Source organism: Lutzomyia longipalpis, chromosome 1, assembly GCF_024334085.1.
Source record: "Lutzomyia longipalpis isolate SR_M1_2022 chromosome 1, ASM2433408v1".
NCBI classification, from domain to species: domain Eukaryota; kingdom Metazoa; phylum Arthropoda; class Insecta; order Diptera; family Psychodidae; genus Lutzomyia; species Lutzomyia longipalpis.
Window position 1 is genome coordinate 12,494,127 of NC_074707.1, and position 17,647 is coordinate 12,511,773.

The window sequence follows — 17,647 nt, forward strand, 5'->3', positions numbered from 1 at the left end:
TTCTTAAATCTAAATCACGTTTTTTATTTAAAAACTGGTTGCTTCTAAAAAAAACAAAATTTTTAAAATGTGATTTCTTTACTCATAAAATCAATAGAATATGATAAAATATTTTTAGTTCCAATAATGTGAGCTCTGTTTTTTGTCTAAAAAAATATTGATTTCTGTTGGTTCAAAAGAGAAAGTATTTTTAACTTTAAAAAAAAAGCTTCGTTGTCTTTTTAATTTAGATATATGTCCAAGAATTAATTAAAATTTTCGCAAGAAAAGTCAATTCTTAACCAAAAGTTTCTAAATTTTCCACAAGAAATTAAACTTTTTAAACCCCCCTTAGACCATTTGACTTTTATGAAATTAAAAAGTTTTTATGCTATTTTCATGCACAAAGAAGAATCTCTAAGTGTGCTAAAATGTAAAAGAATGAGCAAATCTGGGTAAAATGGAACAATTATTGCTGAAAATTCCCTTTAACTCCATCGAAGATAAACCAAAATCTCTAGCAGTTGACAGAATTATATAATAAATTAAAAGTCCGGGTTGAATCAAACAACAACAAAAAAAAGAGAAAATTAAAGTTTTTTTCCTTCTAAACATGCACTTTATTTTCTTTTTTAGTGGGTAATATTAACAGTATTCAATAAAAATCTAAATTTTATGTCATACATATTTCTCAGTTTCTTTTAATCATTACTCATCATCTTAAACGACTAAATTTAATTTCTCTTACATGTAGGTACTTAAGATTTTCACTTAAAACTTTTTTGAACTTACTTCCCTAATAAACTTACTTTTTTTTCTATATTTTATTTATCTTATCTCTAACATTTCATATTTACACAAAGTTGATCTTTACTACATTTTTTATTCTCTTTTCATTTCATTTGTTTTTCAAATTCACTTTAATTTCCATTTATTTATTCAATGACACATTATGCTAATTAATTAAAAAAAAAAGTTAATCATTTCTTTTTGTACAGTGTCGTCATTAATTCAAGTTCTCGTATATAATTCATGTTTTTTTTTTCGTAGGAAAAATCAGGGGGTAAAATTAATCAAATTTAATTTTAAAGAAAAATCAAAGCAAAAAAGCATTTTTCTGTGATTATCATAAAACCTTAATGTGACTAACTTCACCCCAGTCTCCCCTAAATTTAATACAAAACATTAAATAAGAAAATAATGTCAAAAATTTATCTAAAACTATATACACGCATCCTTCGCTTTTTGAAGAAACTTTAAAGAGAAATGAGAAAGATAATTTCTATTTTCCAGCAATCTTTTGTCTTTCCTCTTATTCTTCGGAGATTTTTCTTTATAAAACTCTGCGAAAACATTGCGCGTTTAAACATCCACAAAACTAATAATTCAACAAAATTGAAATCAAATGCTTTTTATGGGCGCAAAATGTAAAAGAAAAAAATTGGTGTCAATAACTATTCTCGAATGTCTTCTTTTTGCTGAATAAAATCAATTTTCCGTTTATTTAATTTCTTTGCAGTACAAGTAAAAAAAACCTTTTAATGAGTTTTCTTTTGGGTTAAGGTGCTCAGTATAATTTGTTAAATGGTTAATAAGAAAAAGTTTTGCTTTTTTTCTATTAAAAATCATATCATTGTGATGTTTTTGCGTGCAGAATTTCAGTTTCTTTTGTTCAAACTCTTCAACTTGATCGTGCTTTTTGTAAGAGAAATTTCGGATAACAAAAATAGAAGAAAAACTGAAAATTTATTTTATCAATGAAAAAAAAAAAGAAAATATTCAATTTTTAAGCCATTGATACACGTCATTGAACTCAAACTTCAGTTAATGAATGCGCGTTAATTCTTACCAATATAAATTAAATACTTATCCATGAATCGATCACACAGAATTCATGCTAATTTTTCCTAATTTTTTTGAGGACACCTCTTTTTGTTCGCCTACGAAACTGAATACATAATGAAAGATCAGTCACACTGAGAAATGTTAAGAAAAAAAAATGATTTTTTTTTAAGAAAAATTAAATTTGAATAAAATCTGGGACACTTTTGATTTGCCATAGAAGCAATGGGTCTTGTTGGAGCTAAAATCAGCAGGGATCCATTACAGTTTAGGATTATCAAACATTTCGCCTTTTGTAACTGTGATGTCGCCACAGGGTTCATGTTGGCTAATTTGTAGCGCCTGGAACTTCTTGAGCACCAGCAGTGAGTAGAATTTTTGTGCCGCCTGCAAGATTATTGTTTAAAAAAAAGAATATTTAGTTCTCAAAACTTCCTTAAAATGTTTTTTTTCGTGAATCTTACCTGCTTCTTGGAGTTGCGGAAAGTCATTTCTGACAGCATTATGCTGTCTGATTTTAGGAGCTTTCTCTTAACGGCAATAAATAGCTGGGCAGCTCGTTTGTTCAGTACCCTCTCTTCGAATTGTTCGTCCGTTTCATTCTCCAGCTGTTCTTCGCCCATCTGCAAAACAAGATCAATTTAAAATTCATTTTTTTTAACATTTAAACTTATCAAAAGAAAATATGCAAAATATGCTGTACTTACATGGCCCACAGAGGGTGGAAAGTCATAGTCCTCATTCCAATCATTGGGCACCCTCTCGGACATCCCCGCTCGGGGTGTTTGATGACCCTCGTAGCCCATATTGGTGAATCCCATGTTCTCCATGGCGGTTCCATTGAGAATTGACGACACCTGGTCAGCTGGCAAGTTGGGAATTGATTCCATATTCTCAATTGCATGATGTGGCGTTATTCCGCCATGGTCCAGCCCACCGAGATCTCCGTGCATACCCGCCGGGGTCATGGAGAGTCCAGGTGTAAGTAGGAGTCCCGGTGTCATGGGCAATCCCGGCGTTAGGGGTCCCATTACTCCACTATTTGGACTTGACATGTGATGTACACTCGGTGCAGGTGGTGGTGGCATCAATGCTGGATCACACTCCCGTGGAATATTTATCGATGACCCAGCCGTCTGATCGAAGGGCATCTGTTCCCGCGGTGTCTCCGGATCCGGCAGTGCCGGTACGGGTGCTTCCACCTCCGGTACCTGCTTTCGCTTGCGCCCTCGCTTCACCACCGGCAGGGGTTCTGGTTCCTCAGGACGCTGCTGCTCCAGCGCCAGCACCTCTGCAGGTCCCAGAACGGAAAAGTCCTCGAGGTCAATTGCACGCGACACCAGGTTGCGCTGATAGTTCTTGAAGAGATTCCGCGCAGGAATATCTCGCGACGGAAGTGCAAAGAGCTTCTCAACCCCACCAGTTTCCTTCCAAAACATTAGACGTTTTGTAGGTGGTGCCAGGTCCAGTGTTGTGACAATATCACTCGTATTGGCCAGTTGATTCTTCATCTCTTCCCCCGAGATGTTTTTAACTTCGTCCACAATGAGCTTTCGCTTCCTTTTGGCCTTGGTCACACCTTTAAGTGCGGTGGCATCAATGGGTGCCAGGGCAAAGCTCTCCTCTTCATTCGTGAGATTTCCCCCCGTCTCATCGAGGTGCTCCTCCTCGGCTGCTGTTGGCAAATCATCACCACGCAAATTCAGCGGATGCTCACCCTCAATCTCCCCAATTTGCCCTGGGGAAAGTGCCTGCAAGGCTGCAGCGACGCGATCTACCGGACTGCTACCACCCACATGCACCGGCGTCTCTCCCGGCAACACACTCGGTGGTGGGGATGAAGGAGAACTGGGCGATGGGACTCCCCCGTCAAAGTGATCCATGTCATCGTCATCGTCCGAATGGGAGTGCTGCGTAACCGGAGGGAGGCTCGTCGAAGGCATTGGGGCATCTGTGAAGATATCCCCTTCGAAGAGTCCTGCTGCCGGCTGCCCAAACTCCTCCCCAAAGCCATCATCCATCGGCCCCTGTGGCATACTCTCAATCATCGAGCGTGATGTTCCTGGAACGGGTTCTTTTGTGTGATCAATACTACTGGCTGCCAAATCCTCCCCAAAGAGATTGTCATCAATTGTCGGATCCATGGCATCACGTGCCAAATCCGGGGTATCTGCATCGAATCCCATATCCCCAAATCCATCATCATGGATGGACATTGGCAGGGTACCGTAGTCTTCGCGCATTGTAATTTCATCAGCACGGGATTGATTAATTGAGAATTGCGCTTCAATATCCACATCACTGCAAAGAAAATTCATTTATAAACATCAGAGGATCTTTAGAATTTGTTTTCAAACGACTTACTTTAGCTCAGGAAGCGCCGTGTCGAAGTCATGAAAAACCTCCGGAAGTGTAATGGCATTAACGGCAGCTTCTCGATGTTCCTCCGGGAGATCAACTATTCCCGGCCGGAAAGCCACTTTAATCTTCGCAAAGGCCTCATTGCAGTCTGCAAGAAGGTACTTTGCTTTGCGCGAGTAGATCCGGACGACGCCCAGAAGGAGATGTCCGGACGTCCGGAGAGCGAGCTTCACCTTCGGCTGCATGATACCCTCAACAGACTGCTCGATATTCGTCTCAAACACGTGTGCCTTGGTCAATTTCTTATCCCAGTGCGCTGCCAGCCAGATACGGGCCAGAGGGCCCTTCTTGGCCAGGACGATATGTGCATAGAACATGGCGACGACGTCTCACCGCAAACTTCCCGCTTAGGGAGCAACCTCCCCGTAAAACTTTCACACAAACACACAGAGCCTTCTTTTTATCGTCTCCCCAGCACCAGGAGGTCTTTTTGCACCTTCTTCTTATGTTACTTCCGCAATAGCACTGAATTTCCGTGAAAAACTATGCAAAATTTCCAACATTTGACAGAATGGCTGCCTCTTTGGCGCCAAGCCACCCAAAATATCCAATTTTCTTCTCAACAAGCACACTTTGACGCCACAATTCACTTCCTTGTCACACTTTAGTGCACCGTAAAATCTTTTTCATGCAAATTTTGAGGGAAAACATGCAATTTTCACTTTAAAAACTAATTTTTATGGACGCTTTTGCGAAAAACAAACTTTCGGCTTTGTTTCATGCTAAAATGTTGTTGCAAAAGTTTTCCATGAAACATACAACGCGGCATTGAAACAAGAAACTCGTACAAAGTTTGAATTCAACTGTCAAATAAGATATTTTTTTTTAAATTATTGAAAATTTTTTTTTTTCTTTCAAAATATTTTATTATAATAAATCGAAATAAAGGAATTTATAATGTATATAATTAATACAAATTATTAAAATTATTTCTTGCTAAATAATATTCTTCCCAACATAATTTTCTGTTCAGCAGAACAAAAAAAGAAAATTGATATCTAAAAATTTTATCATGAAAGATAAAACTGTACAAAGTAGTTTTTCTTCATTATTATTGAATTTATTCTTTTAATTACATAAGAAACTGATTAGATATTAAATTCATTTTTATATTTTTTTTCCCTCTAAAGCAAATTTACAGTCAGCAATTACACATTTTTCATCAAATTTATCTATTTTTTCTTCTTTTTTTTTTTTTACTTTTTGCAATATTTAATTGGAGAGAAAGTTTTTTTTCCTTTTCTCTTGTAAACACTATTTCCGTTTGCTATTTTGTTTTATTAAAAAAAAGGCATATCAAAGTTGAAAAAAGAAAATTATTTTACCAAAATTACCGAAAAATTTTGTTTATGAATTCTTTGCAATCAAAGGCAATAAAATAACCATTATCGAAAAATTTTAATTTTTCTACCTACATTACGTTCGAAATCTTCCATAAATCCCCCATCCTTTTTTTTCCACAATTTAATGTTTTATTTATTAAATGAAAATCCTTCACTGTTTTTTTAAATTTTAATTCAACATAAACCTTTTCGTTGTGGATCATCTATTGGGCTTTATTTGTTTTTTTTATGTATTTTTTCTCTTCAATAAATTGCTTTCACATCAAATCACGAGAATCATTGAAAATTGCTTCGATATTGATGAATTTCAAGTGTTTTTTGGAAAAATGCCGCGCAAATCCTCTATGACTAACTCTTCCACTGAAACCCAAAAGAGAAACTCGAAAAAAAATTATAAGAGATCGTGCATTAAAATAATTTTATATTGTATGAAGAATAACCAGATTTAGTGATTTTTTCTATTTTTATATATTTCGAAAATACACAACATGATCCTAAATAGCCAAAAACTTTCTTTTAGAACTTTCGAAATTGATTTTTTTCCGACATTGAACCCATATATTTTCGAAATAGTACTCATTTTATATTATATAGAGAAAACATCCCTGTGTGCATTGAACATCAAATTAAATGAAAAAAGAAAACGAAATAATTAAAATATCTACCGATTTTATTCCTATAATGAAAGCAGGATTTTTTTTGTGTTGATTTTATTTTTTATCAAAAGAAGGAATTTTGCAGCGTGCTTGTAAATTATCAGATAAATGTCTCTTATTTATTAGTCAATATATTTTAGTGATTATTCAATATATATTACTTTAATGCAAATTTTAAAGACATTTTTTTTACATGGACATATTTCGCAATCATTCTACGCAAAATGATTTTATAATGAATTGGTATGATTCATTTTTAAACAAAAAAAAAATTAAATATGGGTCCTTTTTCTCATAATTAATTCATTAATTAGACAATATTTTTTTTCTCATCCTCTGTATCTTGATTTTTTCATCATCATTAAACTTATGCAAATAATTCTGGAAAGGAAAGAAGGGAAATTAATATTATTTTTGTGATTTTTCATTTTAAAATTATTATCTTCTACAATATTTTTTTGTTTAATTTTATTTAGTAGGTTTTTGGGTAAAAATAAAATGTGACAAACATGGGAAAAAAAGCTACGCATGGGAAGTACCTGAACTAAGAAAAATGATTGAAGCGCTCTTTCCATCACTACTATTAGGCGGTCACTGGCAGCATTGCTTGCGCACAGAATCAGCAGAGACAGTGGGTTTCACATCTATAGACTCCACATTTGTTGGTCGAATAACATCCCCTTCGGGTGGATCTCTTATTTGCTTTTGAGACACAATCCGATAGATCTCTGCAAAGAACATAGAAAGCATTTTTTTTGGGGGTAGTTTTATAAAAAAGAAAGCTCCTACGCAAGCACATTCGTCATCACAAAGTAATAGATTATTCTATTCTTAATGAAAATCACCTGTGAGTATATTCTGGAATGCAGTTTCTACATTTGTCGAGTCCAATGCAGACGTCTCGATGAAACTCAATCCATTACGTTCAGCAAAGGTCTTCGCCTCGTCTGTTGGAACAGCCCGCAAATGTCTCAAGTCACTCTTATTTCCCACCAGCATTATAACTATATTTTGATCAGCATGATCACGCAATTCCCGGAGCCATCTCTCAACATTCTCATACGTCAAATGCTTGGCAATGTCGTAAACCAGAAGAGCCCCAACAGCACCACGATAGTAAGCCGACGTTATAGCTCTGTATCTCTCCTGACCAGCCGTATCCCAAATTTGAGCTTTTATTGTTTTCCCATCAACCTGCCAAATAAATAAAATCATCTTTATAAATATCTCGCTGCACGTGTTATGCTACATGAGTGTGTTTTGTAATTTTAAACTTGACATAGAGAATTTTCTTATATAAACTAGGTTAATGGGTTAAATTGTTTTCTGCTCCTTTCCCCCCCCCCCCCATCACCACCGACACTCAAGGATCTCACCCGCAGAGGAAGACACGCAATTACATATGTTTTATAGCACTCCGGGGTCAAATAGACTTTTATATGTCTTTTCTTACCATTCCATGCCACACACTTTACACGGTTTCTCTTCATTTTCTTCACTACACATTTTTCCCCATGGAATCGATACTTTTAAACTTTCTTTACATGCAAGAAGAACATTATACTTTTTTTCTAATGTAAAGCCTCTTTATTACCAAAAAAAAAAGTCAAATTACTGTAATTTACTTGAGAAAAAATGTTTTAAATATTTATTTATAATTCAATGAAATAGTTTGTATAAATAATATCTTAATATATAAAGCTGAAATGTTTGTCTGTGGCACATGAACTCCTCCGAAACCGCTGGGCCGATCTTGATGAAATTTAGTATGGGGGTAGAGGGGGCCAATACGAGTTGCAAGCGCTATATGGGATTCCGCCCCAACCCCCCATTATAGCGCCCCCACGGAAAAATTGATTTTTTCCCATTTTCTACCTGCTGAAGGGTCAGATAACGGGAATTTTTTATTTTAAAAATTTTTCGGGGTATCGTATTATTCATCCCCCCTACTAATATACGCCCCCCTTTTATAGCTTAAAATGGAGTTTTCTCACACGTGATTGGGGGCTCGGGTTGACTAGTAAAATATAAAAGACTAATTTGCGTCATAAAAAAAAGATTTAGCAGATTTTTTTTGCTAACAAAGCTCATAGACGTCGTTAAAACTGAAATTGAGACTCTTGAAAGCTCCATCAGTGTAAAGTGCAAAAAAAAAACTTCGAATAGTCGCATTTTATTGATTAAATGGACGTGCTCCTTTCATTCTCACAATTTCTCTAATTGAGTATTTTACAAAAGCTACGCAATAAAACTAGCTGGACTCGAACAAACCCCCATGAAGGACGTTTTGCGCTAGATGTTATCAGCAGTAAGAGATTGATTCTTTACCGAGAGAGATACTCCTCTACAAAGAAATACTTTTGTGCATTTATCAGCATTTTGAAGGCTATTTCTGATTCATTTATGCTAAAAAGCAAAACGAAAGCAAACTCATACTGATTCCATCGTTGTGATTTAACTTCCAAATTGTTGCCTTTTTTATTGTTCGCTTTGGTCTTAATAAAAAAAATTCTCTCATATTATGTCTGTGAGTCACAACGGTCACAACACTTTATAAGATTTAATTATGAATGATTAAATAATTTTCTAAGAAAAATCAATATAGAAAATATAATAATAAATTGAATGGACCCGGATGGAGAATCTTCAGGACCAGCATAAGTTTAGGATAGGATGCTTTGCATGTGAGGAATGATGAATTTATTGGCAAAACTCTTGACATGTGATGATGTCCTTTCTCAAGGATCTCTTACCTCTATACTTCTTGTAGCAAACTCTACACCTATTGTTGATTTCGATTCCAAATTGAATTCATTTCTAGTGAATCGCGATAACAGGTTGCTCTTCCCCACTCCGGAGTCTCCAATGAGGACAACTGGAAAGAAGAAATGGAAAGGAGTCAACACATTTTTGGGGAATATTTGTGCCAATTTTCGCGTCAACTCATGACTTTTCCGTGTACAACGGTACGTATACATACATATAATAGGTATGTGAGCAACGTAGGTATGTTTCTATCGATTTTTCATGCTCCTTTCGTTCAATTTTCGTAGGCCACACATTTATTAAAGTTTTAACATCTCTATCTGGTGCATTCAATTGCCCTGATTAAATACTTGCATACACACACATTTTATCTCTCCGTGCCTACATGAATGAATGAATAAATTCCCTAAATTTTTCCCGAAAAAAAATAAGAAACAACGAGAAAATTTTCCCAATCAGTACACGCATAAATTTCAATCTACTTCCGAGAGGCGTTTTCTTCTCTCACAACATAACTCTGTTGTTAACTGAATTTGCTGCTTAATTGAATTTTGTAATGGCAATCAATGGGGTCGTTTCATAAATATTTTGCTTGGGTCATATAGCACCAACTTAGACGCTGCTATTGGAATGTGTTGTCCCACCGTCTTGAAAATATAATTTCAGTGTTTTTTTTCTGCACCAACGCGAGGTGTGCCTTCTTTTAGCATTCTTTGATCAATTATGACAAATTTCCGTACACCTTCGCACCAAGAACTATGTTAGGGGGTCACCTGTGTGATAGATTAGATATGTGGTGGTCGATGACAATAATGAGAGATCTTTTTGCAGTTAATTCACACGCACAATGTAGAGCCACGTTTGTGGTACTTTTCGCCCAATTTGAGTAAATTGAGAAACATAATTTCCGGGGGGTGGATAAATTGCAAAATTAAAAATTTTCTTGTTTGTTTTGCTGAATTGATTGTTGAGAAGGTCAATAGATTAAAAAATATATTTTTAAATTACAAAAATTGTGATAAGAACGCATTAATATTTTTTATATGAAGAGTTAAATGTAAAGGGCTGACGTAAGTATAATTTGGGAGAATACCTAAGACAGTTCAAAGCTCAAGATTTTAGTATTTAATCAAACTGCTAGAAGTTTCTATAAATTATTCTTTAAAAATTCTTTAAAATATTTTACTTTTCTCGGACAAGCTAATAAGAAAGGCTGATGCAGAATTAGGAAAATTTTTTTTGGTAGTTTTTCTGTGATAAATAGGCAATTAAAACCAAAATTGACCTCAAAATTTTAGGTTTTTAATTGAATACAAAAAATCTTATAAGAAAATCATAATTGGATGTTAGTTATTCGCCCCTTTGAGAACTTGAACAGTTCTATTGAACATCTCCTCCTATTATGAGGATTTTTTTGGTAGCTCCCGGGTGAACACAAAGGGATGAGAAGGATTGAATGTTTGATCAATTGAGTGGCAAGACGGACGACGCAACTGTGGGGGAGGGAAGATAATCAAGGGCGACCACGACTGGGTTTTATGTGTGTTGGCGACTGAACGATAAGCTACAGCACTGCTATATAGTTGCCTCGTGAGTCATCCATGAGATGGAGAAACAGCTGATTAATTCTACTAGGATGCCAGGATAGTATAGATTTGATAGATTGAACGACAAGAGGAAGTTTACAAAAAAGAGTCTCAAAGACAGAGCACACATTGTTATGCTGGGAACGTCATCGAGGCGAATGATCCACTTCTTTGTGCGCTCCGCTTCTGGGAATGAATGCGAGTTTTGCTCCCGTGGAGAAATTTTGTCATCACACTGCCGCAATCACGGGTTTTTTGGGTGATGTTGCGCAAAATGTAACAGCAAATTGCGTGCTGTAATGATTCCAGGGAGTAATTTGTGGTTCCCGGCGATGGGAAAGAGTGACTCCGTGGCAGGAGAAAGGTCACGGACTTTGCAATTTTTCTCTTGGGTGCCACACACAAAATGAGGGAAACGTAGAAGACGGGGCACTTTGACAACTTGAGTCACAAAAGGGTGTTCCGTCCCAACATTATAGCGGAATTACCTTTGAACAGGTAGTCGTACTCGTCATCGCGAGTTCCCATGTTGTTGGCTGAGGTGTTGGATGCAAATTACAAGGCTGAATATCCCGACGAAATCCCTTTTTCGTGCAACAAAATCACTTTGAAAATTCACTTTTTTTCAGGAGGAGACGCAATCACGCCAGCCATGAAACAAAACACACAAGAAACATTGTCACGCACACTATGAGCAATCTCACACACCAATGCACATTTTCCAATAGGAATTGATATTTGTTTCTTCATTGTTTCTTATGTGAAACTTATAAGAAGCAGTTTCGCGGTTTCAAGGGGTTTCCCACTCCAAGTAAAAAACTTCTAAAATTAACACATTTCTCGCGTTTTTTACTCGTTGGATGAAAGAAAGTTTTTCAGAATTTTGAGTGAATTTTCTTAGTTTGCAATTTTAGCAAAATCTCTTTTAGAAAGTAATAAGTTATCACTAAAAGAATGAAACAAAATATCCACATTTCTTTCAAGTGAAAACCCTCTTTGAGGAACAAAATTCAAAAATAATCCGTTACAAATGTGTAGTTCCGGATCCGTTTTTGGGATTTTTGGAGCAAAGGTAAGTGGAATGCAGAAAATAGAGTCCCTGTGTGAGAAATCCTCTGCTGATTCGAATACAATACATAAAAACTAAAACCTAATCATACACTTGAGAAACTGGAGGAATCACCCTCACACGTCACAGCATTCCATTGTTGTGAAAACCACAAATTGTCCTCAATGTTGGACAAAAGGGAATTTCTTTTCATTTTGCAGTCTTGAAAAAAAAAAAGAAAGACAGGAAGGACTCTTGGAAGGACAGCAATAATTTGGGTTATTTTGATTATATTTTCCATCTTTCAATGAAAAGGATTTTTTCAAGATCATGATCCTGATATAAATTATTAACTTGAAAATATAGGATACAAAAGATAATTTTTTCTGGAAAGAAAATTCCTTTAAAATATTTGGCTATCCTAGAATGAATGGCTGCATCTTTTGACCTAAAAGCTATTGTACAATTTAGAAGGAAGCAAATCTATTATTTCGTAATAAAAACACAACAAATCATCAAATAAATACAAAAACATGTAAATTCAGCTAATCGCCGACACACCTCCAATAAAGACACAAAATACAAGAGAGAAGATATATAAATAAATTATTAATAAAAATTCATCCAAAACTCTTTCGGCGAGGGATCTTTTTGACCGTAATTTATGGATCGGCTAATTAGAAAGGGGTCGATTCTCGGACTTTATAAAATCAACATCTTTATTAAATTCCGTGTGTATGAACTCTGCTGACTTGATGATGTCAATTTTGGGACGATGCGCTGGTGTTTTCATAAAGAAGATTCATATTTCTTTATAGATCAAGCAATATATGGGGCATACCTTTATGAAACCGAAGTGATTTTGATGTGAGGGCGTATCGAGCTTCAAGTCTTCCAGGTAAAAAAAATATTGCTCTTCCCAAGAATGATTACCTGGACGATATGGCTTTGTTATAAAAACATAAAATGATTTTTTTTATGATTTTGACGATTTTTTTTATTATTTTATAAAGTTTTGCTTAAGAGTTTATTAAAATTAAATTTTCTTATTTATTTTTGAGAATTTTTTCGCGTGCTTCCTATTTAGCCCTGTCATTCTTATTCATCTTTTGAAGTTCATCCGTCTTTCGTGAAGAAGGTGACAAAAATGATGCCAAAATGCCACGTAAAATAATCATCTAACCCCCCATGGCGTTATAATAAGATTAGAAACTAACATAAAATTGAAAAAAAAATGTGCGAGAGCAACAAAAAGAGAAAATGATATAAATTTTGTATAAAACAGCCGAAGTTATGGATATAATAAGGGTTGCTAATTTTTGCCACCTCTTTCTCAACCGTCTGAGTTTTGGCCTTTTTAGCCTTTTGTTGTGTCGTGACTGTACAAAAAAAAATAATGATCTCAATTATGTATCGAGCTCCTTCATAGTTTTATAGACCTTTCTTGTGCTGTTTTATGCTGTGAGAGTGTAAGTTATGTTTTCATTGTTGAGCTTCCGCAACAAAAACAGCAATTATATTTGAAGTATCAACCACATCATCGTCGGTATTTTCTATTGTTGCAACTTTATAGATCCCTTCTTTTTCAACCTCTTCAAATATCCCAAAACAATTTGCACCCTTCCCACGTAGCTAAAAAAAAAGTCTAAAAGAAAGAGTAAATTCAGTCTGAAATAAAATGATAAACGATTTTTCTGAAATAAAAAATCGTGCTCCTCCGCTCTCGTGGTGTTACCTTTCGAAGAAATTTCTATTCAGGGCCGTCGATATTTAATCATCATCGCGATATTTTGGTGTCTATATAATAAAAATTATGATGGAAAATTCATTGAGGAGGTCTGATGTTTCGGTTCTCCTTTTTTTCCCTCCCAATTCCCAGCCGCAATTTGGGGTAAAAAAAGAATGTAAAAGCTATGTGAAAGAAATATCGCATTGGACCACCAACTAATTTTCGATAGATGATTACCCGACTGACATATTTAGTAAGGGCGTGATATATTAAATGTCCATAAACGTGCTCCCAAAATTTTTGGAACCAAAAACGATCCCCGTGCGCTAATCAGCCGTGTAAGTACCACAGAAAACACACGATGTGGTTTCAACATGAAAGTGTATCAAGTTACTTCAGTGGGCAGAAGAAAATCTTCAATTATGATGAAAACGGTGAAAAAATTTCAAAAATTCTTGCCCTTCTGTGCGGTTCATTTTTTTTTAGCTTTAACCTGGGAAGGACTCATAAAGATTCAAAATCAACACTTACTATAGTTGTAAATTCGGAAAATTCAATATCTGATCATAAAGAAAAAGGACATTTGAGAAAAAAAAATCCTAATTTGCCGAAACGTTTAAAATAACATTGGAAATTAATGAGATAAAATTCAAATTATACCCTTATTGCTCAACCATTTTATTATACATTTTTTTTTTACAAAACTTACAACAGATGGGAGCTTCTGTTATTTTTTGTACAATATTCAATTAATAAAAAAAAGTTATCCTTCTGTGCATCTCAAGGATACGCATTGTGGAGAATGGTGTCTATTCACTGAGGCGTTTTTCATCCCCTTTCAAGCGCACAAGTGCTACGTGGAGGAGAGTCCGGAAATGAAAATGATGTTTTAACCAGTGATATTTTTCATTGTCGAAGCGAGAGAAATGTCGGCCAGAATTCCCTCGCAAAGCTATATTTTTATTCAATTTGATCTTTGAAAAAAAAATGGGATGAGATAATTTAATTATAGCAGAACAATAACCCTTCCATTAGAGATTATGCTCTCGCGGGTGAAATGACGAACTTTTGGGGAACTCTTTCATTTTATTCCGAATATATACCTGCTTCCTTTTAAAATTTATCATCCACCAGGCAGAAGTTGAACCGTCGTCTTGTGCGATGGGTATAATTTGTTATTGGAATGATTATAATATGCACATAAAAGAGGAAGGCTCCATCTGTTTCGGACCTTTTTTTGGGGACAAAATATGGCACCATATGTATGAATAACAAACTAGCAAAATTATTGCATTGTTCACCTCTTTGATGCAAAAATTGCAGCAAGGACAATCATGGGATTGCACAGTGACAAGTATATTAATAAAAGAGGATCGTTTTATGTATCAACTCTTCTTTTCATTTTTTTCCTACATATAATACAAAATGTTTATGTTGAATAAATTTCTTCTTGGCGTATTGCCTGAAAATTCGACCAAATGTTATGGGGTGATTGCGACAAAAAGCATTTGGATTTTCTCCAGGAGGATCAGCCACCTCTCTCTCACTCTTGAGACCCGTGTATGCAAGCATGAACGGAGGAACACGTGCATAAATGGCGTGTGCCAGATGGTCTCACAGAAACGAATTAATGGTTTATGTTGGAGGTTATACAGTCTCTCTCCCTCAAAAGCTCAACGTATGTAGCATTTTACACCACCATCCCTTAAAATCCAATGTTTTCCAAAAAAAATCTCTTACCCTCTCTTTTGATCCTAAAGGTAAGCTAGGTAATTATTCCGGAGGAGAAAGATATTAAAAATACCAAAATTCATCCATGAAAGAACGTTGTTGATGTTATTTCGGAAATTTTAATAAAAACTACAAAATTGAGCTTGAACTTTGTAAAGTACCTACATAATAAAGTTTTCTAATAAATTTTAAAAATTTAGAGGAAGAAATGCAAAAGAATTTTGTCGAGCCACCAAAGCTTTATGGGACAAAAAAAATAGAAAGAACATTTTAGGGTTAGCGTGACAATATTTTTTTTATTATTTTTAGGAGATCACAAATTAAAATAGATTTTTTCATTTCTCTCTGAAGTCACCCAGAAATAATACAAAAATTTTTATTTGAGATCATTTTGAATTTGCTTGTGCATAAAGCTAAATTAGGTATAGTAAATATTTTATTCCACAAAAATGCCTGAACTTTTCACAATTATTGATGATTTAAAAACTAATTCTCAGAATTAAATGAATTTTAAGACGTGTACGTACACTCTTCCGAAGCGTTAACAAAAATAAAATACAAAAAAGGTGAAAAATTCTGTTATGAAAACCCCCCGCTTAGATCGATTCATGTAGAACAAAAAATGTCGGCACGAGACAAGAGTGTTGTTTTAAACTTCTTTTCGAGTATGAGTGCCTAATCTAAATAAATATTGGAAAAACACTTTCATCATCAGCGTCATCGGCATAATTTATAACCATACTACAAGTCCTTTAATTTCATAAAACATTTCAAAGATTTCTTGGGAAATTATCGTTTGATGAACATTTTATATAAATGCATACAACAGTCACAATAAAAGAGACTCAGTTTCTTTAAAAGACTTGAATGATCGAAGAGATGAGGAACCGCCTAAAATTGCATTTAGAATTTTTTCGTCGTAGTTTTTTTCTTAATTTTTATTGCAAGTCGTGGAAGGGGATGTAATTTGATGTGCAGCGGAAGGTGTTAGTGCAAGAAGAAGAAAAAAATCATCCTCTATTGGAATTAAGTGGTGCATGCACAAAATTTACTTACATAAGGGAGCTATGTGTACACAATGTTTGAATTCGTATGGTCTGAGCGAGTGAGCGGTGATTGGTTGAGCGGCACGTGTTGTTCCCCTCCTCGAACGCCAGGTAAGCGATATAAAAACAGCCCACAGCTCTCTTTCGCACCAGATGAATTTTGTGCTCCGGGAAGAATAGTCGCGGTGGTTGCAAGACGGTGTGGTTGCGTGTGTTGTGCTCAAAAGCGCGTAAAGTCCCCGAAATTGGAAACCGTGTGAAACTTTTTGGCAAAGCTGTGTGTGGGCCATAAGGATGACTTCGGATGTGTATCGATATTACTACATCCCGTGCAAGGGAGAACTAGTGGAGATGGATCAAATGAGTGAGGCACAGAGCTACATTGGGCAGAGCTATTTGCAGAATTACCTCGTCCCACACTATGAGAGCTCCTTCTCTGATGGGTGGCACACGCCAAGTCCGGGCAGTATGAGATCGTCAAGTCCCGAGTATATTGATTTAAATCCACCACCTCAATTTGGGGTCCCATGCAAAACTATACCGCCAATTGATTCACTCACGAAAGGGAAAAGGCGAAATTATCGAAAGCATCAGTCTGCGATTATTTCAGTCACGAAAGACACCGCTCTTGTTTCGCCAGCAGCGGAGGATTTGGGGATCAGCAAAAAAGCAACAAGTGAAAATAATCTCGTCGTCACAGTATTCAATGAAACATCAATGCCCATTGATCAGGACGTGTTGACGGAGGATAGTGCCGATGAGGCTCTCTTCGATGTGACGGACTACCCAAGTAGCACAGATGGTATCGAAGGGGGTGGAAAGAAGAGGCGAGGTAAGCAAGTGTCGCCGGTGGTGAAGCGAAAGAGGCGTCTGGCGGCAAATGCGCGGGAACGGAAGCGGATGAGAACACTGAATTCAGCATTCGACAGACTACGACAGTATTTGCCATCACTTGGCAATGATCGGCAGCTATCCAAGCACGAGACACTCCAAATGGCACAAACATATATCACAGCCCTATGGGAGCTTCTTCAGTAATCAACCCCCCAAAAAATCATCCCCTAAGCAGTATTATTTAATTGCTCTACATTAAAACTATAATATAGTTTTTGAGGCTGACTTCAATCAAAATTCCTGTTGCCATTCAAATTGTTATTTGTACAACGTTAGTTAACAAGTGCGCCTATTTATTGCCATATACATAATTATTTTATAATGTATTAATTATCCTTTATTTGCCATTGTCCGTACCATCCATCAGATGATATATAGTTTTAGAAACTCCTAGACGTACCTTACTTTATTTCCAAATTTTGTTGTAAGTTCATTAATGAATGTTATTGAAGCGTGTGTACATGAAAAGGCGGTTGAGACGCCGCACAGTGCAGAAAACACTTGTACGTATCACGATATTTAAAATTATATTACTTTATAAAGAGAAATTGTATTTTTTCTTCTCCTTTGTGGTCCACCCCTCAAGAAACCGAATCCTTTTGTTCT

The 17,647-nt window shown here is 35.7% G+C and overlaps 3 protein-coding genes across 4 annotated transcripts; 1 reads left to right on the forward strand and 2 right to left on the reverse strand.

Moving 5' to 3' along the window:
* Window positions 1-575: 575 nt before the first annotated feature.
* Window positions 576-4,977, reverse strand: LOC129788841 (double-strand-break repair protein rad21-like protein 1). Its single transcript, XM_055825231.1, has 4 exons — window positions 4,186-4,977; window positions 2,529-4,122; window positions 2,286-2,444; window positions 576-2,208 (listed from the first exon to the last, which is right to left on the reverse strand). Exons 1-4 carry the CDS (start codon window positions 4,557-4,559, stop codon window positions 2,083-2,085), a joined length of 2,253 nt encoding a protein of 750 aa, XP_055681206.1. The 5' UTR covers window positions 4,560-4,977; the 3' UTR covers window positions 576-2,082.
* Window positions 4,978-5,277: 300 nt separating this feature from the next.
* Window positions 5,278-11,282, reverse strand: LOC129790295 (ras-related protein Rab-11A). Of its 2 annotated transcripts, XR_008750545.1 has the most exons (5): window positions 11,082-11,282; window positions 8,995-9,116; window positions 7,087-7,435; window positions 6,781-6,969; window positions 5,278-6,622 (listed from the first exon to the last, which is right to left on the reverse strand). XR_008750545.1 is itself a non-coding variant. In XM_055827748.1 (4 exons), the coding sequence occupies exons 1-4, from the start codon at window positions 11,119-11,121 to the stop codon at window positions 6,833-6,835; spliced, it is 648 nt and encodes a 215-aa protein (XP_055683723.1). In that variant the 5' UTR covers window positions 11,122-11,267; the 3' UTR covers window positions 5,278-6,832. The 2 variants fall into 2 exon arrangements, 1 of the variants encoding a protein (XP_055683723.1); XM_055827748.1 differs by having other exon boundaries at window positions 5,278-6,969; window positions 11,082-11,267.
* Window positions 11,283-16,416: 5,134 nt separating this feature from the next.
* LOC129790240 (protein atonal) lies at window positions 16,417-17,542 on the forward strand. Its single transcript, XM_055827672.1, has one exon. The coding sequence runs from the start codon at window positions 16,442-16,444 to the stop codon at window positions 17,183-17,185; it is 744 nt and encodes a 247-aa protein (XP_055683647.1). The 5' UTR covers window positions 16,417-16,441; the 3' UTR covers window positions 17,186-17,542.
* Window positions 17,543-17,647: the final 105 nt, after the last annotated feature.

What these genes read in the sequence shown, in the direction of transcription:
- LOC129788841 (XM_055825231.1), bottom strand. Translation starts at nt 4,559, where the DNA reads ATGTTCTATGCACATATCGTCCTGGCCAAGAAGGGCCCTCTGGCCCGT. An exon ending in ACGGCGCTTCCTGAGCTAAA is followed by an intron (nt 4,123 to 4,185) that starts GTAAGTCGTTTG and finishes TTTTCTTTGCAG; the next exon opens with TGATGTGGATATTGAAGCGC. An exon ending in TTCCACCCTCTGTGGGCCAT is followed by an intron (nt 2,445 to 2,528) that starts GTAAGTACAGCA and finishes CTTGTTTTGCAG; the next exon opens with ATGGGCGAAGAACAGCTGGA.
- LOC129790295 (XM_055827748.1), bottom strand. Translation starts at nt 11,121, where the DNA reads ATGGGAACTCGCGATGACGAGTACGACTACCTGTTCAAAG. An exon ending in TTGCTACAAGAAGTATAGAG is followed by an intron (nt 7,436 to 8,994) that starts GTAAGAGATCCT and finishes TTTATTTGGCAG; the next exon opens with GTTGATGGGAAAACAATAAA. An exon ending in ATTCCAGAATATACTCACAG is followed by an intron (nt 6,970 to 7,086) that starts GTGATTTTCATT and finishes TGTTCTTTGCAG; the next exon opens with AGATCTATCGGATTGTGTCT.
- LOC129790240 (XM_055827672.1), top strand. Translation starts at nt 16,442, where the DNA reads ATGACTTCGGATGTGTATCGATATTACTACATCCCGTGCAAGGGAGAA.